This window comes from Ailuropoda melanoleuca, chromosome 6 (assembly GCF_002007445.2).
Source record: "Ailuropoda melanoleuca isolate Jingjing chromosome 6, ASM200744v2, whole genome shotgun sequence".
Lineage (NCBI taxonomy): Eukaryota > Metazoa > Chordata > Mammalia > Carnivora > Ursidae > Ailuropoda > Ailuropoda melanoleuca.
The window spans coordinates 101,351,650-101,376,228 of NC_048223.1; the positions used below are offsets into that span (position 1 = coordinate 101,351,650).

Consider the following 24,579-nt stretch of genomic DNA (forward strand, 5'->3'; position numbering starts at 1 on the left):
AAAATACAGGCAAGCAAAAAGGAAATTCACCCACAATCCTAACAGATATTGCTAACACTTTGTCACATAAATTATATGTGTATATATATATATATATATATATATATATATATATATACATATAGGTTCACGCTAGATATGCTATTTTATAATCTGACTTTTTGAAATAAAATTTATACTACTTTTAAGTATATTTTAACTTATGTNTATATATATATATATATATATATATATATATATATAATACATACATATAGGTTCACGCTAGATATGCTATTTTATAATCTGACTTTTTGAAATAAAATTTATACTACTTTTAAGTATATTTTAACTTATGTGGTGTTTTTTTAAGAGTTGCTTATTTATTTTAGAGAGAGAGCACACGCACAAATGAGAAGGGCAGAAGGAGAGAGAGAATCTCAAACAGACTCCATGCTGAGGATGGAACCCCATGAGAGGCTCAATCCCACAACCCTGAGATCACGACCTGAGCCAAAACCAAAAGTCAGATGCCTAATCTGACCTCACAAGAGTGCACCACCCAGGCGCCCCTTAATGGTCTTAATTTAAAACCCAAAGGAGTAGGATATTTCACATTCCTATAAATTCTAAGGCCTTAAAATGGAAGTGAAACTGCATGTTTAAGGGTACTTTCCCCTCCACTGATGCTTCTCTTTTTAGGTCATGTGTCTTCAAGAGAAGGAAAGGCTTCTCCACTCCTAAGTTGTCCGCCAGCTCTGCTGACATTTTTCAGTGGTTCCTTTTAGATATGACCATACCTACAGAGGCTTCTGGTCCTTGGGGAATGGTGAGTCTAGCTGCCCCGGGGGCTCCTCAATCCTCAGTCACATGTCTATCCACTGGGATAATGTAAATAAACATCTGAGCAAGGTTAATGAGTAAACTGTTAGGATGAAAGGTCAGGAGACCTGCTTTTATTAGGAACATCAGAACATCAGAATGGGAGATAACACATCACTGCTCGCAGTCCACCTTCTCTGAGGAAAAGAATAAATAAAAAACAAAGAGTCACAGAAGAGTGTTCATTCCAGAAGTGCTCCAGGAATCATGCTGGAGAAGTTCTGCAACTCTACATTTTGGGTGAGAAATAATACTTATTTTCACAGTTGACTTTTCTCAGACTAAGAACTCGGATGAGCCTCAGTGGCTACCAATAAGAACCAGAGAAGTAGATGTTTTTTGGTTTTGGGGTTTTTTTTAGGTTTTGGGGGGGTACTTAAGAAAAGTTAAGTCATAATATCTTCAGATGATATTCTATGTGGAAGAGGTAACGTATGTATTCTCTTAACATATATTTATTGTATCTCAGACTCTTTTCTCAGACTAGCTAGCTGTAAAATTGTCTTCTCTAAAGAGAAATAGGGAAAAGGCTTCCAATTTCAACAATGTTAGGAGGGAAAGTTGTTGTTGTGGAGTTTGGGGGGTGGGAGGAAGAAGAGAAGACCCAAGGTTGAATCCTGCTGGTGTTGAAATGATAGTGATATCTTCTAGAGGAACTGGCAATTAGTGGGATGGAGTGGAAGTTGAGGCCAGGGATGCAGATTTGGGCATCATGAGCACCGAGACAATTTTTGAACCATTAGAGCAGAGACATTCAAGTCAGGGTGATCAACAGTACCAAATGGATTAGTGGAATCAAAAATGAGAAGAAGCCTAGGATTTAGTGATTCTGTGAAAGTGTGGTCTGCAAATGCCTAGCACAGCATCAGAATCACATGGAGGGGTTGTTAAAATAGTTTAAATGTCTTAGGTAATTTTTCTGAATTCTAAAGTTAGATAACTTTCTGGAGAGATAAGAAAAGTGGGGATGAGATAGCAGAGTAGGTTGGTTAGCACATCTTAGAAAGAACCTGGGCCCCAAGGGCCTCAAGGCTGGGACATATATACCCCAGGAAGGTGGGGCTTAATAGGCTCCAGGATCTTACCAGGCCATCTTTTGGGAATTCTCTCTGAGAATATCTGACAGATATCTTGGTCAGGGCACTGCAATATTTGCTTTAAAGAGTCTGTGTGAACAACTATACAAAACAACTAAAAATTTTTGAGGAGAGAAAAATCTACCCTCACAAGACTCAAAAAGTAAGAGTGGGTGCCCCCCACCCTCACTTCACAAGACACTTCTATCTATTGCAGAACGTAAACACAGTACAGACTTGCTAGGGATGAGCCTTCCATCCACTAGCTCCTAGGCCCAAAGTCTCCTCGGGTTCAAATCATTGTAAGCCCTCTGGCTCAAAGGAGGCGAAATGGCATAGTATGACTAAAACATCCTGCTGCCTGAATGTTTGAACATCTGTCAGGGGGTTTACTTACTGCTAGAAGCGAAAATAAGAACAAGTTTCTATATTCCAGGGAACTATTTGAAGAACAGTCTGTTCCTCTTTTTCCCCCAACTTAGCAAATGCAGTGGTGAGGTTTACTTAGACTAGCTGGTGAACAAAAGGTTTTTAAAGGTTGAATTGACCAGAAAAGTCACTGTCATTAAATGTTGACTTTGTATCAATGGAGATAAATAGGAAAATGCATCTAGGTAAAGGTCAGGTTGGGTATGGATATAGAATGGAATTAAAATTGTTTGAGAACACGGGTGGAAGTGGAGGGTGTGCTCACACTGGTTTTCTGTCTTCCAAAAATGAATATATTCAACAATCTTTCTGTTTTGGTCCCCCAGAATTCTTCACTCTTGGATAGCCCAGAAGCAGACCTGCCACTTTGTTTTGAGCAAACTGTTCTGGTGTGGATTCCCTTGGGTTTCCTTTGGCTCCTGGCCCCTTGGCAGCTTCTTCATGTGTATAGATCCAAAATCAAGAAATCTCCTATAACCAAACTCTACCTTGCTAAGCAGGTATGGGAACTCCACTATTTTCTAATTGCTTGGTACAGGATGGAGACATTTTTTGGTGGTTAAAGTGTCTTCTTCCCTATCTTTAACCAGCTTTCCTGAGACAGGTGCTCACTGGCCCCTTGTCATATTTCTTAGTTAAGGTAACTTTAAAGTTTGCATAAGGATAGTGACTCTTGGGTTGCCTGGGTGGCTCAGTTGGTTAAGTGTCTGCCTTCAGTTTGGGTCTTGATCTTGGGATCTTGGGATCCAGCCCTGTGTTGGGCTCCCTGCTCAGCGGGGAGTCTGCTTCTCCCTCTCCCTATGCCTCTACCCCGACTCGTGCATGCGCTCTCTCTCTCTCTCCCTCTCTCTGTCTCTCAAATGAATAGATAAAATCTTAAAAAATAAAAGGATAGTGACTCTTAAATCTTATTGATATCAGACTCATCACCAATGATGAGTAACCAATCAGTCAAATCTTTAAACACCAATGATGAGTAACCAATCAGTCAAATAGTTACTATCTTTTTAATATCTGAGAAGCAAATACTGGATGACCTGTCTTGAAACTGTTCTAATAAATCAGGAGACTGTAATTCAGTTGGAACCTACAATGAAATGAAAACAAAATGCACCATTTTCTGTGTACCATTCAGGCAATCCAACCATCATTCATCTCCCATAACTTGGGTCTGAAATAAGGCTTCCATTTTCCCAAAATCTTCCATGAGTCTGGACAGTCACCCACAGTAGAATGAGGTAGGGTGAGCGTTCACAGTGACATGCCTGAGTAGGGAAATGTGGAAAGCACGGGAGCTGCAGGAGAGAGCCCAGGAGGAACTAGGGAGGTGCCGTCAGTCAGTTGCACTGATTAATGCAGAAAGGGTCTGTGGGAACCAAGACATTCGATTGAGTTTGAAAAGCCACCTCATAAACTCCACCATCTGCTTTTTTCACTAGTTTCTTTGTTGGTGGTGGTTGTTTGTTTTTCCTTATCTGTCCTGATCTGAACAGAGTTTAATTAAAAAGGCTAATTAGATTTGATGTGCTATGAGCACACATACCAATGGCCTCAGGTTTCCTGGAATCTAAACGGAAGGAAGGAACTTGGCCAAATGAAATGGGATTTTCATTGACACTCCAAGTTAGGGGCTGGTGGTGAGTTTTGTTGGATTCTGGATAGGAAAGAATAGTCCCTGAGAGTAGGGGCAGGGCCATTGTCTTCTTTGCTGATCCAAGTGCCAAGCACAGGGCTTAACACTCAGTATGAATTCGTGGAATTAAATGTTTAGATGTACTCTAGAAGTGGAGGTCGAGAATATGTTAGATTCTGAACATTGAACAGCATGCTTCAATACCCTTGGGAAAGACTTAGAGACGTCCAAGAAAAGGCTGGGTAATGAATAAATCAGTATCCTATCCTAATTATAGTTATTAACTAGCTATAAGAACTTTCAACTTTAAAAAAAAGCTTTATTGAGATATAATTCACATACCACACAATTCACCCATTTTTTTAATTTAATTTGATTTTATGTAAATTCAGTTAATTAACATATAGTATATTATTTGTTTCAGAGGTAGAGTTCAGTGATTCATCAATTGTATATAACACCCAGTGCTCATTATATCACATGCCCTCCTTAATGTCCCTCACCCAGTTACCCGATCCCCCCACCTCCCTCCCCTCCAGCAACCCTCAGTTTCTTTCCTGTAGTTAGGAGTCTCTTACGGTTTGTCTCCCTCTCTGATTTTGTCTTATTTTATTTTTCCCTCCCTTCCCCTATGATACTCTGTTTTGTTTCTTAAATTCCACATATGAATGAAATCATATAATAATTGGCTTTCTCTGATAGACTTATTTCACTTAGCATAATATCCCCTAGTTCCATCCACATCATTGAAAATGGTAAGATTTCATGTTTTGATGGCTGAGTAATATTCCATTGTATATAGATATACCGCAACTTCTTTATCCATTCATTTGTCGATGGATATCTGAACTCTTTCCATAGTCTGACTGTTGTGGATGTTGCTGCTAGACACATTGGGGTGCAGGTGCCCCTTCATATCACTACATTTGTATCTTTTGGGTAAATACCTAGTGGTACAGTAGGTAGCTCTATTTTTGAGTTTTTGAGGAACCTCCATACTGTTTTTCAGAGTGGCTGCACCAGCTTGCATTCCCACCAGCAGTGCAAGAAATTTCCCCTTTCTCCTCATCCTCACCAACATCTGTTGTCTCCTGACTTGTTAATTGTAGCCACTCTGACCCATGTGAGGTGGTATCTCATTGTGGTTTTGATTTGTATTTCCCGGATGCCAAGTGATGTTAAGCATTTTTTCATGTGTCTGTTGGCCATTTGTATGTCTTCTTTGGAGAAATGTCTGCTCATGTCTTCTGCCCATTTCTTGACTGGATTATTTGTTCTTTGGGTGTTAAATTTGTTATGTTCTTTATAGATTTTGGATACTAGCTCTTTATCTGATAAAACATTTGCAAATATCTTCTCCCATTTTGTAGGTTGTCCTTTGGTTTTGTTGACTGTTTCCTTTGCTATGCAAACTTTTTAACTGGATGAAGTCCCAATAGTTCATTTTTGCTTTAGTTTCCCTTGCCTTTGGAAACTCAATTCACCCATTTAAATACATTTTTTAAGCATATTGATATGTACGACCATCACCATAATTAATTTTAGAATAGAAATAAGCCTCCTATCTCCCCCTCCTCCTTAGTCCTAAGCAACCACTAACCTACTTGCTATCTCTATAGTTTCCCTATTTCAGACATTTCATATAAATGAAATCTTATAATAATATATGGTCTTTTATGGTTGTCTTCTTTCAATTGGCATAAGATTTTCAAGGTTCATCCATATTTTAGCATGAATCAGTATTTCATTCACGTTTTATGGCTGAATTATATTCTATTACATGGGTAGAACACATTTTGTCTAACTTTTATAAATATAAATCTCTATAGAGAAAAAGAAAATCAATGTATTGGCTTTTTTTTTCTTCTGTAGCTAATAACCCACTCGTCCTTGCTCATGGTCACAGGAACTCCGTTCATAATTAGCTGCCTCTTAAAAATTTCAAAATAATTGGTCTCTTCTCTAAAACAGTCTGAAGTATAACTCTTCACACAGTAAAACTTTACTTCTTCTATGAGAACCTTCTTCTTGGCTCATTCCTCAACTTGATTTTATTTCTCCATTTTCTCTTCTACCTGCTTTTGGGCTGTTTCTCTCTGACTTTCCTGAACTGTCTATACTTATCTGAACTAAGTCAGTTTGCTTGACCAAGATGAGAGATTCTACAAGTTTGTTTGCTTAAAGGTGCATCCTTACTGAAAGGACCCGATGCACAGTAGGTAATTGAATGAATTGAATTACAAAATAAATGAATGAATGAATGAGCTCAATCCCAGGGAAATGAAAGGAATTTGGTTCTGGAGGTTGTGGAAGTGCTGAGGTCAGAGCAAGAAAGTGTGCAGCAAAAATAGACTTGGTGTTGAGCCAGCGAAATGTGGAAATCATCTTTATGTGATTGCAGAATATAGCATAGAAGATTGCTGGGCTTGTTCTGAAAAGTTTCAGAGAGCAGGATCAAGATTAAGTAGGTGGAGGTTATTCTGGAGAAGCACACTTTGGCTAAATATATTGAAGGACTTTCTAATAATACTTTTTTTAAAAAAGATTTTATTTATTGATTTGACAGAGAGAGACAGCCAGTGAGAGAGGGAAGACAAGCAGGGGGAGTGGGAGAGGAAGAAGTAGGCTCCCAGCAAAGAAGCCTGATGTGGGGCTCGATCCCAGAACGCTGGGGATCACACCCTGAGCTGAAGGCAGACACCTAACGACTGCACCACCCAGGCGCCCCTAATAATACTGACTTTCTGAAAATAGAATAGACTGCTGGGGGTCATATTCCCTGAAAATATTGATGCTGAAATTAGACACTTATCTGCCAGGGAAGTGGTAGAAATAGACGCTTGACAATGGAGAGACAATTCAACCAGAGTGCCTATCATTCATAAAGCTCTGGGAAAAGGAGGACTTGCAGGGATGGAGAGATATTAAATATGGCCAAACCACTGTCTTTTCTGTTTTAATACCAATGAGATTGTGTCTTCTTAAGAAGTTTAGTAAATTCCATGTACACTTGAAGCTCCTCCAATAAATCAGAGATCAAAGACAAGGACTATTTAAGAACAACCATAATATTTCCCTGATCATATTTAATAAAAGTGTGTTCATGTTTCCAATTACAAAAATAATGCATGGTTGAGCACTTGGGTGGCTCAGTCGATTAAGTGTCTGCCTTTGGCTGAGTTCATGATCCCAGGGTCCTGGGATCAGGCCCTGCATCTGGCTCCCTGCTCAGCAGAGAGTTTGCTTCTCCTTCTGCCTCTGCCTGCCTCCCCTCCTGCTTGTGCTCTCTCTCTGTCTGTCTCTCTCTGGCAAATAAATAAATAAAATCTTAAAAAAAAATAATGCATGGTTATTGTAGAAAGTTTGGAAACTCTAGGGAAGTAGGAAGCCAATTAAATCCACTGATCATTGTTATCACTCTGATATACTCCTATTAACATTTTGGTATGTTTCCTGCCACTCTCTTAAAAAAAAAACTGAATAAAGAAACACAAAATGAAACGTAAAGTCTCTTTCTCACCCTTCTATCTCCCAGTACCATTCTCCAGAGGCCTTCATTTAAATTTATTTTGATGGTTACCTCTGTATCTGCAAACAATGTGTTTATACCTGTATTTCTTGTTCTATCACCTTTAAAAAAGGTCTATTTCTGCCGTCTGTGAAAGACAGGCATTCACTTCACTGGCCCTCCCCTCACCTTCGTTTTCTTCTCCTCTCTCAGTCTTTTAGTTTTGTCTGATTGTTTGCAGTTCTGTTGGTTACCCTTGTTCCTAAAAATAATCTGCCGTCACTTCCTGGCATGTTCACAATATTTTGGGGAACAGAAGAAGTACCCCAAATCTATAAGCATTGAAGAGGAGTTAATAGCAGATATTTGGCTTGGCTCTTGGCCTTGAAAGGTGTTAAAGGCACAATCTGAAATTCCTTATGAAAAGTTCCAGCAGGGGAGCCTGGGTGGCTCAGTCAGTTTAAACGTCTGACTCTTGGTTTCCGTTCAGGTCATGATCTTGCGGTTGTGGATCGAGCCCCACGTTGGGCTCTGCACTCAGTGAGGAGTCTGCTTCAGATTTTCTCTCTCTCTCTCTCTCTCTCTCTGTAACATACCTTTATGGCTATGAGATTCTAGTTCTGATTGTCCTTGAATGTTTATTGTTTACCTATAAAACTAGCCTGGATTCTGAATTATTCTGGTTTCCTTGTATATCTGGCCGATTTTCTACCTGATTGCTTGCACACTATGGGTCTGAATTTGAAAGCCCACCTGCAGGACTGCCTCCTGAAATGACACTTACTGTTTAACTGAACTGACCTAATCGACCTTGACATGAAATGTGGAATAAGATGCTACGATCACCCGTGAAAGTTCCAAAATAATGGTTCTATGAAGGGTGGGGCTCCAACTTACTACTAGGGAATATCTTTAATTGGATGAAAGGCTGCTTCATTCTTCAAATTCTGATCTACACCCCTTTTCAGCAGGATGAAGCTAGAGTGGTTGTCACCCCTATCTCTCCAGAATGAGGAATGATGAAAAGTCAGGGGGGGTATTGGTTCATGGGGCCAAAACAGCTACTGGGTTATTGCTGAAATAAGGTTTGCCATGTCTATTGCCCATAAAGCATTGGTCCCATGGGCTTAGCATTGCTGATGTTCCCTCCTGTGGCATCAGGAAGTGTCTTCCTGTCATGGGCTACCTCTTAGGTTGAAATTCACTGTCACTTCAACTGTTGGGTCTGAGGAAAGGACCTCTTTACCAGGCCGGGGGGTCTTGTGTTGCTGTTTGTATTGCTGCTGTGACCTAGGAAAGCAAGTCACCTCCTGCAACCTGGCTCTAAGGTCATCGTGAAGAATGCTGTGCAAAGACTGTGAAGGCCATAAAGACATTGAGGATGGGTTGTAGGAGTGCAGACAACACTGACTCCATCTTTGGCTCTCCATTTGTTCTCCGCTGTGGCTACTTTAGATAACTAGCAGAAAGCCATTCTGGTGCACAATAATACCACTTCAGATAACTACCCTCTGACCTCACCAGCATGCCCCTCGCTCTATGAAAGCTGGAGCTGAAGGTCTGGATGGCTGTGGAAAGTGGGCAGGGGAGTTTGGGGTGGAAAATAGCTGCATAGTGCCCTCTGTTGTGCACCCGCAGCCTACCTGATTACCCCTGTGGGTAGGTTAACTGAATAAAACTGTAAATGGTAGAGAGGGGCTCATATTTTTCCATATGAAAGCAATACCAAACTTTTTGACATTTGCTAAGCAGTTAAGTGAAAAATGGTATCGTTATAATTTGAAATTGCACTAATTATCAGGTTAAGCATCTGTTCCTGTGTTTAAAAGCCATATGTTTTTCCATTTTATGCCTTTTGCACTGGGTTGTTTGTTTTCATCTTAAAATGCTTTGTGGGAGTTATTTATAATGTAAATTGTTCTTTTTGATATGGATTCGCTCAGTATATTTCTAGTCAATGTGTAGGAGTTTCATATATGGAAGCCTGTGGCCAGGCCTGCTCTTCTTCCTTGGCCTGGGGAGCTGTTAGTATTCTCTTCACCAGTGCCTCAAGTCCTCCTGGACTGGACGCTTTGGCTCCGCCTTGCTCCAGTTTACTCCCAATTTACCTAAAGGCAAACAGATGTTACCATTTTCAAAAGCTGTTATTTTTTTTTCCAGATAAAACCTCAGTCTCATATGAGAAAACACAATCTAGTATATTATGTACTTGAGAAATGCATTCTCTCAACATGTCTTTGACTTTATGCCTCACTAATCACACTAGTCCTACTACAGATACACTCATCTCCCTTGTCGGTTGGTTTTCATTACAAGCAGCCCAGTATTTCTGCCTGAATCACTCTGGATGAATGAGACCCGGAATGAGTAGCAATGGATGGATGGGAGTTGAAGGGATGGGGGTAGAGGAGATGGTCCTAAGGATCCTCCTTTTGAGGGCTAAGATGCTGGTGGACCTCCTCAGTGGAAGTAGTAATTTTTCATCCTGATGGCTGGGGGGTGATTCTTCAGAGTAATACAACGTGTAGCATGTTTTATGAACTCCGAGGACAAATATTGATTGGCTTAGAGTCCTCCTAGGGTGACAGAGTCAGTTGTTTGCAACATTAGCTTCAAATCTTGTCTGGGGAAAAGGCTGGGAATAATCAAGGAAAGGGAAGATGGCCAAGGAAACTGGAAATCCCAATTGGGGTAAGGGGGTTCCCTTTTTAAATCTATTTTTATTTGTTACCTATTGCTGTATAACAAATTACTCCAGAACTTAGCAATTAAAAAAAAACAAACCCCACACATGGATCAGAAATTCGGGAGCCACGTATCTGGGTTCTACTTCAGGGTCTCTCATGGCATTGCAGCTGATACGCTAGCAGAGACTAAAGTCCTCTGAAGGCTTGACTGGGGACTAGAGCATCTAATTCTAAGATGACTCCCTCACATGGCTGTTCGCAAGACGCCCCAGTTACTTACCAAGTGGATAGATCTCTCCATAAAGCTCCTTGAGTGTCCTCACGATGGCACTCGTAGCTTTCCCTGAAGTGAGTGATCTGAGAGAGAGAGAACAGGGAAGCCATATTGGTTTGTTTTGTTTTTTTTACTTTCTACCACATTCTGTCCTTTAGAATTGAATCACTAAGGTAAGCTCACACTCAAGGGAAGGGGTACCAGGATCTACTTTTTGAAGGGAGGAATATCAAAGAATTTGTGAACATAGTTTAAAACCATCACACTCAACATTCCTCAAAAACCTACCCTAGCATACATTGAACTTCCTTCCGTTGCTTGAACTACATGTGTTCGTTGATGCCAGAAGTATTTCTTGTGTTCTCTGAATCCCCGCATACCATCTTTATTACCTGTTAGGAACCATTCTATTCTAAAGCATGGTATCCTCTCAACAGTGGTCTTTTTCCTTCTCAGGTGCTTGTTGGGTTTCTTCTTATTCTAGCAGCCATAGAGCTGGCCCTTGTACTCACAGAAGACTCTGGACAAGTCACGGTTCCTGCCATTAGATACACCAATCCAAGCCTTTACCTGGGCACATGGGTAAGGCCTACCCCCACTCCTGCCCTGTTTATCCTCTTCCTATTCATAGTTATCTAGTTGAAATGTACTCTTTTGGGGTAAAATTAAGTCCAATTTCATCTCCCTTTTTGAGGGGCCTATGATGAGGCAAGGCTTGGTTGAAATGGGGTTGAATCAAATTTTAGTTTTGTATATTCTTTTGAACACTAACTTACAGATCCTTCTCCCTGGCATAAATACTAGCTTTGGTGCCTACGATATGTATCTTATGCCCTCCTATCTTTCCATCTAATAATTATACATGAATGGGTGCCAGGCCAGCCGAGGCAGAGACGCGTGCTCTGGCAGGCCCAGGCGGTCAACACCATGACCCTGTTTCACTGCTGGAATGGCTTCACCCTGTCCCACTTCCCCTACCTCATCACCTACAAACGCTGTGGCCCGAGTACATCGCCTTCCAGAAGCGTGTGCAGGCCAGGGTCACCTACCTCTTCATGCGGCTGTGCAAGATGCTATTCCTGGCCATGCTTTTCCCACCTGGGAAGGCGGCATCTATGACTTCATTGGGATGTCATGAAGGTCAGCGTGCGTGTGGCGGACTTGATAGGCCTGAACCGTCTCACGTCCTGGAATGTACACAAGATCATGGTTGTTGCCCTGGGCTGGGCCACGGACACACTGATTGTGTCGCACTGCTTCCCATCTGAGTTAGAGCTCAGGGCATTGAGTTTGGAAGTACACCAGAAGAGCATGGACTCCAGCATCAGTCTGGTCCATTACATCATCTCATCCGCCCAGATCTGGATGATAACACGCTATGACCTATACCACACTCTTCAGCCAGCATTTCTCCTAGTGATGTTCCTTAACATCTATGAGGCCTTTATCATGGAGATCTTCATCCACCTTTGCTCCCTGGGCAACTGGACAGCAATGTATGGCCCTGTATGTCACCGTTGTCAACATGCACTCCTGGGCTTGGTGTCCCAAACATTCACACACCCTTTCCCTGCCTCCAGGCTTCAGTGTTTGGAAAGTAAAAAACAAATAACACATACACACATGAAAGCCAAGTTTCTGTATGTAAAATAATTTCTAAGTGTTGTAAATATTGTTCTTAAATTGACTAATGACTCATCAATGGATCACTGAGTCTACAGTTGTTTGTATAAACTCAATAAGAGAAACTGCTCACTCTCCTGCAGGCTCAGTTTTTGCAGAGGCCTGCACAGCATTAACAACTGAATTAGTTGCTACCATTTTAAAAGCAGAAGAGGCCACGTAACTATTTGGATTGCTAAACTTTCTAGAAAACTCAGAATGCCCTGTACCTATGGGCCTGTATCCCCGTAGGGCAGTGGTCAGCCAGCACGGGGCCAATCGTGTGCCTCTCTTCCCAATGCTGTGTTTAGTGACAGCGTGTGGGGGCTTGAAATCCACCACGGTGGTAATATCTATACCACAGAAATTAATAAATTTGCTACTAATCATGGCTTGGTTTTCAGAATGCTAGTTTACAAACTGCACTGAGACTAGGAAACCAACATTTAATTATACTTAAGTGAGAAGTTACAAGGCAAGTATTTTTTATAGCTTAGTTTGATGTTCTCAGAAAATCACAACGACAGCTCACACCTGCCCAGCAGGAACTGCCCCCAAGGTGGACCCCTGCAGCGACAGAAATTAACTTCCTTGGGTCTTGAAAAGACTTTTCTGGCTTCCAAAGTAACTCCATTAAATGCAGAAGGTGACCCTCTGTGTTCCTGGCTAACCCCCCACCCAAGTGTTTCGGGGAGATGAAGTGGGGAAGGGAGTCCCAGGAAGAGCAGGACACCCTAAAAGAAGAGGTTGGGTTGTATCAGGAAGCCTACAACTTGGCATTTGTGTGTTTTCTGCTTGGCCAGATTAGTTCTAACAATCTCCTCCTTTAACCCACCGTTCTTCCCCTGTCTCTCCCGCATCTTTCTTGCCTCTTGTCCTTGGTGACAGTATTTTTCAGAACTTGACGTGAATTTCTCTCTAGCTCCTGGTTTTGCTGATCCAACACAGCAGACGATGGTGCATGCAGAAGGATTCTTGGTTCCTGTCCCTGTTCTGGATTCTCTCAATACTCTGTGGCGTTTTCCAGTTTCAGACTCTGATCCGGATACTCTTGAAGGTAAGGAGGAAAGAGAGAGTGACTTGAGGTAGTGGTGAGCAACCTCTAAGTCAGTGAATGGACTACAGTCCATTGAACTACGGGATAGAATTGTTTTTAGGGGGTTTGATGATCGGCTTCAATGACAAGCATTGACCTGTGTGGGCCATTTAGACTTAATTTGGAAAAAGGCTCATTTTCTCTGTTTTTTGTTGTTGTTGTTGTTTTTCTTTCCCATAGGGCAACAATTCTAACCTGGCCTATTCCTGCCTGTTCTTCGTCAGCTATGCACTGCAGATCCTGGTCCTGATCCTTTCAGGATTTTCAGAAAAAGATGCCTCCTCAAATGTGAGATTCTAAATGCGCCCACCTCATGTATTATTTCACTGGATGGTATTTGGACACATGTAACTTTGAGATGCCTAGGCCTCGTGGAGGTCCCACGAGCCCAGAATATAGCCGTGTGGACCATTTATGGCTTAAGGAAATTGAGAGTGGCTAGCATATGGAAATTCTCTTACAAGTGGGGAAGTACCTCTACATTGACCCACCAGTCTTCAGCATGGACAATTCATTCATCTATCTATGCCAGAAAATCTGACTGTTTTACTGGTGACTTTAGGGTCTCCAGATAAACCTAAGATGTCCAGTCCATTTCAGTCTTATGTCTACTTTTTAGCATAACATTATATCTAGGAAGATCAGTTTGATTTTAGAGTTCCACAGAGTTCCTGTTTCAAGTTGATTTACTTTTTGTTTTTTTGTGTGTGTCTTGCAGAATCCATCATTCACAGCCTCGTTTCTGAGTAACATTACGTTTAGCTGGTATGACAGGTAGGAAAAGCCTGGAATGTGGGTTGTCCATATCCCTACCCCCTCATTCTTCTGAAAGTGATGGAAATCTTAATTTTAAAAATGCTTCCTGAGGCCTCCATTTCTCCTCTACTTAGAGTCCGAGGTTAACTTAGTAGATCTATTTATTTCAGACTGGGATGTGGAGGAGAGGATGGAGGGGGTTTGCTCTTGGTGGCCTGGGGGTTCCACAGGGAAAAGGAAGGACGTTAGGGAAAAGGTGGAAGGATAAGAAAAGGGATGTTTGGGGGCAGGCAGTGTGGCACGATCTGAAGGCTAAGGGAGGAACCAGCTGGCCCGGCTACCAAAGGATCTGCAGCAAGCACTCCTGGCCTTTGTAGTCCATAAACCCCTTGGCAGGCTGGAACTGCCTGTGAGTCCTTTTTCAGATAATGTTTTCAGTGCCTAAAGAAAAAGACACAGGATTACAAAGGAAACTAAATATATTGAAATATAATCACTTAAATATTAAAAAACCCACAAATTTGTGATGTAACAAGTGCTTCTTTACAAATGTGTTAAATAACAACATGTAGTGATCTAGCAATGGGGCTGATACCACCACGATCTCGAAGTATCAATGAGTGTACACGCACCATGAAAACACTGTGACATCTCCTGGTGTCAAAGACAGGTACAACTGTTTACAAGTGTTTGGTTGCCACCGTTCATGTTATACGGAAAGGCTAGATTTCAGTTAGAAGCTAGCATGTTCTCAAACACCAGGTTGATGGGCCCTGATCTAGAGACAGAGTGTAGAGGAGGCCTCCAGGGCTGCTCAGTTCCTTAAGGGCATCGTGAAGGCCCCTCGGGGAGATGCCAGAGTGGCAGAGAGGCAGCCAGTGTTCAAGGAGGAATGGGCAGGAGGACGTGATGCTCTTTTGGCTTTAATTCAGCCGCGCTGCTCCTCTGACCCTTCTCCTTGTATTCCACGGTCCATCACCTCTCCTATCAGTTTTCTGCCCTCCCCACGCCTCTGTCAAGTTTAAAGGGCCAGGAGATGGAGCAGTGGGCCTCTGTCCCTCCATCTCAGAACTGGGAGTGCGGGGCAGGTTCTGACAGAAGCAGCAAAGGGACCGCCCCTGACCCAGCCTGTAGGGTCTCAGCCTGTGGATCGCTCTGGTTCCAGCACTGTTATGAAAGGCTACAAGCAACCTCTGACTCTTGAAGATGTCTGGGATGTCGATGAAGAGATTAAAACCAAAGCACTGGTCAGCACGTTTGAAAAACATATGGTAGGAGAGCTGCAGAAGGCCAGGAAGGCGCTCCAGAGACGGCAGCAGAGAAAGGCCCAGCGAAACGCTGGAGATGGGCCACATGGCTTGAACAAGAATCAGAGTCAAAGCCAAGATATCCTTGTCCTGGTAACTCCCCCATGACTGTCTGTGTGAATGTGCTCTAGGTTTCAGGCAGGAGGATAGCCGTGTCTTAGCGATTCTGTCCTTATGTTTTGATACCTGTGTATACATTACAGTGTGTTTTATGTTATTTGTCGTGTTTATAATACTAATAATACCTTAGTGATGGATACATTTGGGTATAATGTGCCATTTTCTCTCCTTTCGGGTATATTTGAAAATTTCTATATTTTGTCTTTAAAAATAGAAAAATACACCTTAGCATTTCCAGAATGTGCACTTCAGTGGGCTTTAGTGCCAGCAGCTAACTCACTCACTTACTCACTCAAAAGTATTAAGTACCAAGTGTCAGACTAGTCTGGGTACTGGGTACAAGGTGTAGCCTGTAAGAGTCCTCTTTGGAGAGCTGCAAAACAAATAATAAACCAATGCCTGTTACTCTTTGAGAGTAATACATGCTGTTAAGAATGTATAAAACACGCTAATGTCTTTGCAGTGAAGTGCCTTCAGGGTCGTAGGAGAGACTTCTCAGAGGAGGTGTCACTTGAGCAGAGATCCAAAGTCTGAGAAGAGTTCACCTAGGGGACCATCAGAAGCAAGTGTAATCCCGTCCAGGGGAGCAGAAGTGTGAGGCCGAGGAGGACACATTTAGTTCGGAGAACTGCAAGAAGGTCCTGGGGCATGGAGAGAGAGGCTGGGGGTGGGGGTGAGATGAGCTCAGGGTGGTGGACAGGGACTGTGCCGTGTAGACCCTTGAGGACCATGGTAAGGAGTCCGGGTTTTATTTTATAAAGGATGGAAAGCCAGTGGAGGTTTTGAACCAAAGAGTAATGGGATCAGATTTGTACTCTTAAAAGTGCATTTGGGCTGCTGCCAGGAGGATGGAAGGTTGGGGGGCAAGAGTAGAAGCTGGGAGGCAGGCTGGGGCAGTTGCCCCCCGCAAGACACTGATCAGACGGGATCTCAGTGACAAAATTACAAGAGGATGTCACTGGTAGAAAAACCTGGAAACTAAGGCTGAAAAGCTGAATTTGGGGCCTGATGGGACCCTGGAGAATGTCATGAAGAGGCCAAATCCCAGGAAGAGGAAGAGGCTGGTGAGTGAGCGGTAATGCCCCCCCCCCGTACTAGATTCCTGGGGCCTCCCTCACAAAGTGCCACTAACTGCACCGCTGATAATGAATGTATTGTCTCACAGGTAGGAAGCCAGAAGCCCCAAATCAAAGTACCAGCAGAGCCACACTCCTTCCAAAACCCATAGGGGAGAAGCGTTCCTTGCTTCTGTTGCCTTCTAGTTTGGCTGTGGTGTGGCCTACGGAGGCATTGCTCCACTCTCTGCCTCTGTTCTCACCTGGCCGTCTTCTCTCTGGCTCTGAGTCTCTTCTCTTATAAAGACACCAGTCCTCTCGGACTAGGGCCCACCCTAAGGACCGCATCTTGATTACACTGGCAAAGGCCCTGTTTCCAAATCAAGGCACATTCGGAAGTACTGGGGGTTAGGGTTTCAACATCTTTTGGGGGGACATAATTTAACCCATGACATCCCACCACAGCCACAAGCAAGAACAAATGAAAAGGCTCTGAGTATCAAAAATACGTATTATAGTGTTCACGCCCTCGACTCACCGAGATTACCCTCCAGGGCCCCCCACTCAGCATCTACTCTTTGTTTCCTTTCCGTGGCATTCTCACCAGCTTAGGTGTCTGCTTGTCTGGTTTTCTCACCCCAACTAGATTAGGAGTATCAGGGAGGGGAAGGGGGACCAGTGACGGCAGCTGAAAGTGTGGATGGTGACCAGGCAGTGAGAAGACCAAAACCTTTGCAGAGAGGGGCGCCTGGGTGGCACAGCGGTTAAGCGTCTGCCTTTGGCTCAGGGCTTGATCCCGGCGTGATGGGATCGAGCCCCACATCAGGCTCTTCCACTAGGACCCTGCTTCTTCCTCTCCCACTCCCCCTGCTTGTGTTCCCTCTCTCGCTGGCTGTCTCTATCTCTGTCAAATAAATAAATAAATAAAATCTTTAAAAAAACAAAAACAAAAAACCTGTACAGAGAAAGCGACAGGACTCAGGGGCTTAACACTCTGGAGCTGAGCAGTGTGAGACAAAGTTTTACATGGCATGGCTCTGTAAGCACTGTTGTTATTTGGTTTTATACCTAGGAAGAAGTTAAAAAGAAAAAAAAGTCTGGGACCACCAAAAACTTTCCCAAATCCTGGTTGGTCAAGACTCTCTTCAAAACTTTCTACATCGTTCTCTTGAAATCATTCTTCCTGAAGCTGGTGTATGACCTCCTCATGTTTCTGAATCCTCAGCTGCTGAAGTGAGTCCTGGGCCTTGGGTATCCCTTCAGGGCCCCATCTGCCGCTCTCCTCCTTGCTGGCCCCTCGGATGTGCAGGCAGGAGCTTAGTATTAAATTCCCATTGTTTAAAATGCTGATAATATCTTCCACCTTATCGCGTTGTGTTCATGAAAAGCACAAGGCAGTTTTCAAGATCTCAAATGCTAGGTCTTCTAGCTTTCCTCTTTTTTACATCCCTTCCCTCCTAGGAAGCCAGATACTTGTTAGGCGCTCTTGCTAAACAGAACTGATATGGGAGGAGCCCTGACCAATGCGCGGGCAGCACAATGCAGGAGAGCCTTGTCCCTGGTGTCTGTAACCCCATCTCTACAGCTGCAGCCTTCGATGAGAGGTTCAGCATAATCGTGACAAGACTTCACAGTCTGCTAGAATCTATGGAATGCAGTCTCCTCTAGGGGAAGGTTTAACTCGAATTGGATACCTGTCTTAATTACTTTTTGGGTTTGCGTGGTCCAAGAACAAATCCCCTTCTCCCATACAACCTCTTTTACCAGCGGGTGGGCAAGGCAGGGCCAAAGCATTACAGTGGCAGGTGTAAGGAGCATTTCTTTCATTATCCCTGCTCACAGCCATGGGTCACCAACTCGAGCCTCCTGCTGCTAGCCCTGCAAGCAAGAGCACCGGCCCAGCTGTGGAGCTCAGGTCTTCCAACGGCTTTGGACAATTCTGGTCACTTTTGTTAACTGCGGGGCGAGGGTAGGGTAGCTGGCTGTGCATGAGGAGTGTGAAGAGTCCTTGGAGACATGATGGGCATCACTGACTTGGTTTTGCTTTGGCAGATTGCTGATCTCCTTCGCTAATGACCGGGACACGTATATATGGACCGGCTATCTCTACTCGGTCCTCTTCTTTGTTGTGGCCCTCATCCAGTCTCTCTGCCTTCAGTGCTACTTTCAGATGTGCTTCACACTGGGCATCACTGTACGGACAACCATCATGGCGTCCATATATAAGAAGGTGAGTGGAACATGTCAGACCTCACTGAAGAAAATCCCCTTAAATGTGAACATTTATTCCAAGATTGAGAAAATTTTGATGGAAATTACAACTGATCTTCACCCTTGATTCTGACTAACCAGATAGCCTCCTTTTGGATTTTCCTTTGCAAATTGTGAAAAGTGGATTCCCAGACCTAGGGCGCGTGTGTGTTCAGGGGACACGGGGGAGGGTGCACTCTAGAGGAAAGCTGGCAAGCTGCTTTCTGCCCAGGATCTGCCTTTCAGCCTTGAAGGCTTGCGTACCTGTCCCTCTTGACAAAGTGAGAACACCTTGGAAAAGAATGTAAGATCAGAGTGCTCCCTTTGGCAGCACATATATTGAAATTGGAAAGAATGTGAGATCAGAAAAGCTGACCCACAGAAAACTCTTAAAACCACCAACATTTAAACTGGTTGCTACATGAAACTGGGTCCATAAGACTTGGTGCGTCCATCTCAGTTATGGCTTTGCCACAGACTAGAAAGCTCTATGGGCCAGGGCTCCATCTCCCCAGACCCACTTTTGCCTAGAGACTGCTTTTTCTAGTCTTCAGCATCTGCCACCCCTTCTCTGCCTGAGTCCTTTTTTCATTTTGTAAACACATGCTGTCTGGTTACTGAGTTCTGCAGACCTAGGAACTTTCCCACTTCTTCATGATGATTTTGCTAATCTTCCCTCTGACATGTTGCTTTTAATTAACTTTCTCAGAGCCGTTGTATTTTCCTCACGTCCCAGATACCAACGTGAAACCTCATTTTGTCCCTCATTTGTCCCAATCCTATATCAATAAAAAAATTTAAAAAAATGAGAATTGAATAGTTAACCATCAGTGGCTACAAGTCTGAGGAAAAAAATTCATACATGAGGAGATAGGACTTTTTATAGAATAGAACATTAAACACCAACTGCCTTTCCTTCCTCTTTCTTGTACCACTAGAGTGTTCCATCATAATGATTTCTCTGTTATGGTTCCTGGTTTTCTCCTTTGCGTTTGTCTTTTTATTTTTTTAATTTTTTATTATGTTATGTTAGTCACCATACTAACCAGTACATCATTAGTTTTTGATGTAGTGTTCCATGATTCATTGTTTGTGTATAACACCCAGTGCTCCATGCAATACGTGCCCTCCTTAATACCCATCACTGGACTATCCCAGTCCCCCCTCCCCCTCCCCTCTGAAGCCCTCAGTTTGTTTCCCAGAGTCCATAGTCTCTCGTGGTTCATTCTCCCTTCTGTTTACCCCACCCTTCATTCTTTCCTTCCTTCTCCTACTGATCTTCCTGANCCATGATTCATTGTTTGTGTATAACACCCAGTGCTCCATGCAATACGTGCCCTCCTTAATACCCATCACTGGACTATCCCAGTCCCCCCTCCCCCTCCCCTCTGAAGCCCTCAGTTTGTTTCCCAGAGTCCATAGTCTCTCGTGGTTCATTCTCCCTTCTGTTTACCCCACCCTTCATTCTTTCCTTCCTTCTCCTACTGATCTTCCTGATATTTCTTATGTTCCATAAATGAGTGAAACCATATGATAGTTGTCTTTCTCTGCTTGACTTATTTCACTTAGCATAATCTCCTCCAGTCCCGTCCACGTTGCTGCAAATGTTAGGTAATCATTCTGATGGCCGAGTAATATTCCATTGTATATATGGACCACGTCTTCTTTATCCATTCGTCTGTTGAAGGAACAACAAATGTTGGAGAGGATGTGGAGAAAGGGGAACACTCTTACATTGTTGGTGGGAATGCAAGTTGGTACAGCCACTCTGGAAAACAGTGTGGAGGTCCCTTAAAAAGTTAAAAATAGAGCTACCCTATGACCCAGCAATTGCACTACTGGGTATTTACCCCAAAGATACAGACGTAGTGAAGAGAAGGGCCATATGCACCCCAATGTTCATAGCAGCATTGTCCACAAGTGCTAAATTGTGAAAGGAGCCAAGATGCCCTGCATTTGTCTCTTTTTTTTTTTTAAGATTTATTTATTTATTCGACAGAGATAGAGACAGCCAGTGAGAGAGGGAACACAAGCAGGGGGAGTGGGAGAGGAAAAAGCAGGCTCATAGCGGAGGAGCCTGATATGGGGCTCGATCCCACAGTGCCAGGATCACACCCTGAGCCGAAGGCCGAAGGCAGACACTTAACCGCTGTGCCACCCAGGCGCCCCCCTGCATTTGTCTCTTAAAACTAATGTGTCGTTGTCTTCCCTGGGCAGACGTTGACTTGTCCAGAGACCAGACAGGTAGTCCAAAATGTCTTTAGATCGGAAGTCTGGTCAAGTCTTTTGAACTCCTGGGTAGCCTCACACAGGAATTTGTCTTCCCCCCAATATTTAATCCCCTTATTTCTTTTGGAGATGATGGATTTCTGCTTGTTTGCAGGAATCGGGGTCACTAACCAGGTTTCTCAGCCATTTCTGTGAATGTACACTTTTACAGTTGTGGGGATTCATTTCCACTATTTTTGATTCTTAATATATTCCAAGTTTTGCAACTGTTACAATCCATAAAGAATTTGTAAAATGAAACCCTTAATAAGACTTTCATTCAAATAAATATTGCTACTGAAATAGAATTTAAAATTTCATGTTTAGACAATGCTTCATTTAAGAAATGTAGTGAAACATTTTTTTATATCCATTTGTAATTCATGGCCCTGTGAAGTAACTGCATTATCCCTGTTTTACAGAGAAGTAAGGCTTAGGTCATTTCAATGCCTACAATCACAGAGCCAGGTCTTGCCCTCAGATTAAGGCTATTGGCACTAAATTAATGTCTTTTCTACTGTACTGAGATTTTATTGAGAAGAGAAAAATGATGACCTTGAAGGGTAATTAGTTTGCTTGGCTTTTTGGTTTGTTTTGGGGAGGAGGGTGTTTGTTTTTGCTCTCTCATACCAAAGGGGAGACATAGCGTTGGACTGATTTCTCTAAAACCTTGGTGGCCTAACATTTGGGGGAATTTCCCTCATTTTACTGTATAACTAAGAATCCTGTTATGTTCCAAAGAAGCATGTCTTGGTGGATCAAGGTGACAGTAGAGCTTCTAGGACGACGACGGGGGTGGATCCCTAGTCCGTACATTATCTTTTGTGGGAATGAGAAGGCTCTCCTTCCTCCAGGCAGACATAGCCCATGCCAGGTGGTGGTTTGGTGAGCATGGTGTGAACTGGTTTCAGTGCCCCAGTGCCAAGTCCCTTGGCCGGGTGCATTTGCAAGGTGTTGTTGTAAGTGAAAGACCTGTGGATATCAGTCTTTTGATCTAACATGAAAACAGGAGCCCATGCTAAATGATTCAGCATCTAGATATTGCCCGCAAACTCCTGACAATAAGCAAATTGTTTTGCTTCAAAATCATGAACCCTGCTTTCCTCTTCATTCTAAGATCTGTCCTTCTTGGAAATGGTTGCAGCTTCCTCATAAGAACATGGCTCCAAATAATATTGCCGCATCCCCAGTCTGAAGGGCCGGAATCAATATGTGATTCCTCCCTTCCTGCCATCCTTTGGTATCTGATGCCCTACTGTGTGCCATGTATTACAGTAGTGAAATGAACGGATGTAGCCCTTATCCACAGAGTTTACATCTGGTGAAGTAGAAAAATGAAACAATTATAGTTCAGTGTGATGAATGTAATGACAGAGGTAAGCCCAGAATGTTCTGGGAGTACACAGGAGGTACCGGCATCTAACCCAAACTCAGGAGTCCGGGGAAGTCTTCTCAGAATAAACTTCATCTAAACACTCAAGAGTAGGAATTTTCTGAGCAAAGAAATGTGTGTGTTGGGGGGCGCCTGGGTAGTGCAGTCATTAAGCGTCTGCCTTCGGCTCAGGGCGTGATCCCGGCAATCCAGGATCGAGTCCCACATCGGGCTCCTCCGCTGGGAGCCTGCTTCTTCCTCTCCCACTCCCCTGCTGTGTTCCCTCTCTCGCTGGCTGTCTCTCTTTGTCACATAAATAAATAAAATCTTTAAAAAAAAAAAAAGAAAAAAAAAAAGAAATGTGTGTGTTGGGGAGGGGGTGGCAAGGGGTTCAGGGAGGTTGGAATAACCTGAAAGAGTAGTCAGGAATGAAAGAACACTGTGCGATTTGGAGGAAAGAAGGCAGAGCCCCTGGGAAAAATTGTGTCCATATGGAGCCCATCCTTCTATTGTGTCCTCACTTCCTGAGTTTCCTTTTTGCTCCCCATTATCCTTGGCCTTGCCCATAGATCACAATTCCAATCTTTTTCTTTAGGCGCTGACCCTATCCAACCAGGCCAGGAAGCAGTACACCATTGGAGAAACAGTGAACCTGATGTCTGTGGATGCCCAGAAGCTCATGGATGTGACCAGCTACCTTCATCTGCTGTGGTCAAATATTCTCCAGATTACTTTGTCTATCTACTTCCTATGGGCAGAGCTGGGACCCTCTGTCTTAGCAGGTGTTGGGGTGATGGTACTCCTAATTCCAGTTAATGGGATACTTGCTGCCAAGAGTAGAGCTGTTCAGGTAAAGAAACCGAGTCACCCTGGGGATATACACGCCTTCCTCAAAGTCTGAAGTCTTGGGCTTACTCTAACTCTTGAACGTTTGGGCAGGCAAAGCTGATAGAATACGTTCCACCATCCCACATGAACGTGGCTTTCTCTATCTTCCCTTTTCATCTTTTGGCCACTCTTAAGGTTTATATACTCCTCTTTATTCATCTGAGAGGGCAAAGCCTGATTAGAGAGGGAAGATCTGCCCAGGGGCCCTGCACGTCTCTCTTCTACCCTGCTTGCTGGGCATCCTTAAAAAAAAAAAAATTGTTTTTAAGTAATGTCTGCACCCAACATAGGGCTCGAACCCACAACCCTGAGATCAAGAGTTGCACATTCCACCAACGGAGCCACACATGTACCCCAGGGCTGTTCTTAGAGTCCTGATGATTGGCCCTGTTTCCCCCATCAAGCAGGACAAACCAGTCATGCAGAGCAGAAGCACGAGTGACCAAAGCTGTAAGCCTAACTCCTGGCAGTCAGCCCTACTACTACCAGGGGGCAGGGCTCCCTGTGGACAGTCCTTTGACCTGCCAGAAATCAAAGGTTGGGTGGGAGGACTCAGTGGTGTACGTGATATAGTCACTCATTCACTTTTCATTCCTTTAGTTACAAATAATTCTTTTTAAAAGATTTATCGTACGTGCTATTCTGGGAACACGGCAGCATGTTAGACAAACTCTTGCCCTGGTGGAGCTTACGTTCTCTTTGGGGTGGAGAGTCAGGCCACCCACAGAAATAAACAAGAAAACTATCAGGTCATGATAAGTACTATGAAGAGAATGAGACAGGGTGCTAGGCTAGCAGGTGAGCGGGTGGTAGTTTCCGATTACAGGGTCAGGGACAGCCTGGTGAGGAGGGTTCCTTTGAGTCCCACTCTGAATAGCAGGAGCCTGACTGTGAAGGAGTCGGCCTCGCGGAGAACGCCCTGGGGAGAGGGCAAGCCAGGCAAAGCCTGTGGGTGTGGAAATGAACTTCGCACGGTTAAGGATCAGAACGAAGACGGGTGTGGCAGGAGCAATGGGCAAAAGTGTGGCGGGGAGATGCAGCCCGTCACGAGGCACCTCAAGTTCTTACCAGGTGACCTCCACAAATGCCGCCTAGCATTCGTGCTAAATCGGGACCCTCTCACAAGGCAGTGTGTTTTGTTTTACTTTTCCTGGCAGGTAAAAAATATGAAGAATAAAGACAAACGGTTAAAGATCATGAATGAAATTCTCAGTGGGATCAAGGTGAGAAGCTGAGGGGGGCGGCCCTCCGCGTGAAATGGCCGAGTTGGTGGGTTCGAAGCCTCAAGCGGGCCTGGCGGGGGTGGTGGACGCCCCCTTGTGGGCCTGAGGTGTATC

At 43.7% G+C, this 24,579-nt stretch overlaps 1 protein-coding gene and 1 pseudogene across 1 annotated transcript in view; both read left to right on the top strand.

The window, feature by feature from the left end:
- The first annotated feature begins 643 nt into the window (after positions 1-643).
- The window catches only part of ABCC2 (ATP binding cassette subfamily C member 2), a 58,347-nt gene continuing 34,411 nt past the window's right edge, over positions 644-24,579 (top strand). The window contains exons 1-11 of the mRNA XM_034663127.1: positions 644-1,101; positions 2,693-2,866; positions 10,925-11,050; positions 13,053-13,187; positions 13,407-13,514; positions 13,945-14,000; positions 15,148-15,382; positions 17,537-17,697; positions 18,517-18,694; positions 22,950-23,204; positions 24,400-24,465. Coding sequence (XP_034519018.1) covers positions 1,069-1,101; positions 2,693-2,866; positions 10,925-11,050; positions 13,053-13,187; positions 13,407-13,514; positions 13,945-14,000; positions 15,148-15,382; positions 17,537-17,697; positions 18,517-18,694; positions 22,950-23,204; positions 24,400-24,465 — 1,527 coding nt within the window. The 5' untranslated portion in view covers positions 644-1,068. The remainder of the gene's footprint in view (positions 1,102-2,692; positions 2,867-10,924; positions 11,051-13,052; positions 13,188-13,406; positions 13,515-13,944; positions 14,001-15,147; positions 15,383-17,536; positions 17,698-18,516; positions 18,695-22,949; positions 23,205-24,399; positions 24,466-24,579) is intronic.
- LOC105239786 lies at positions 11,335-12,121 on the top strand (annotated as a pseudogene).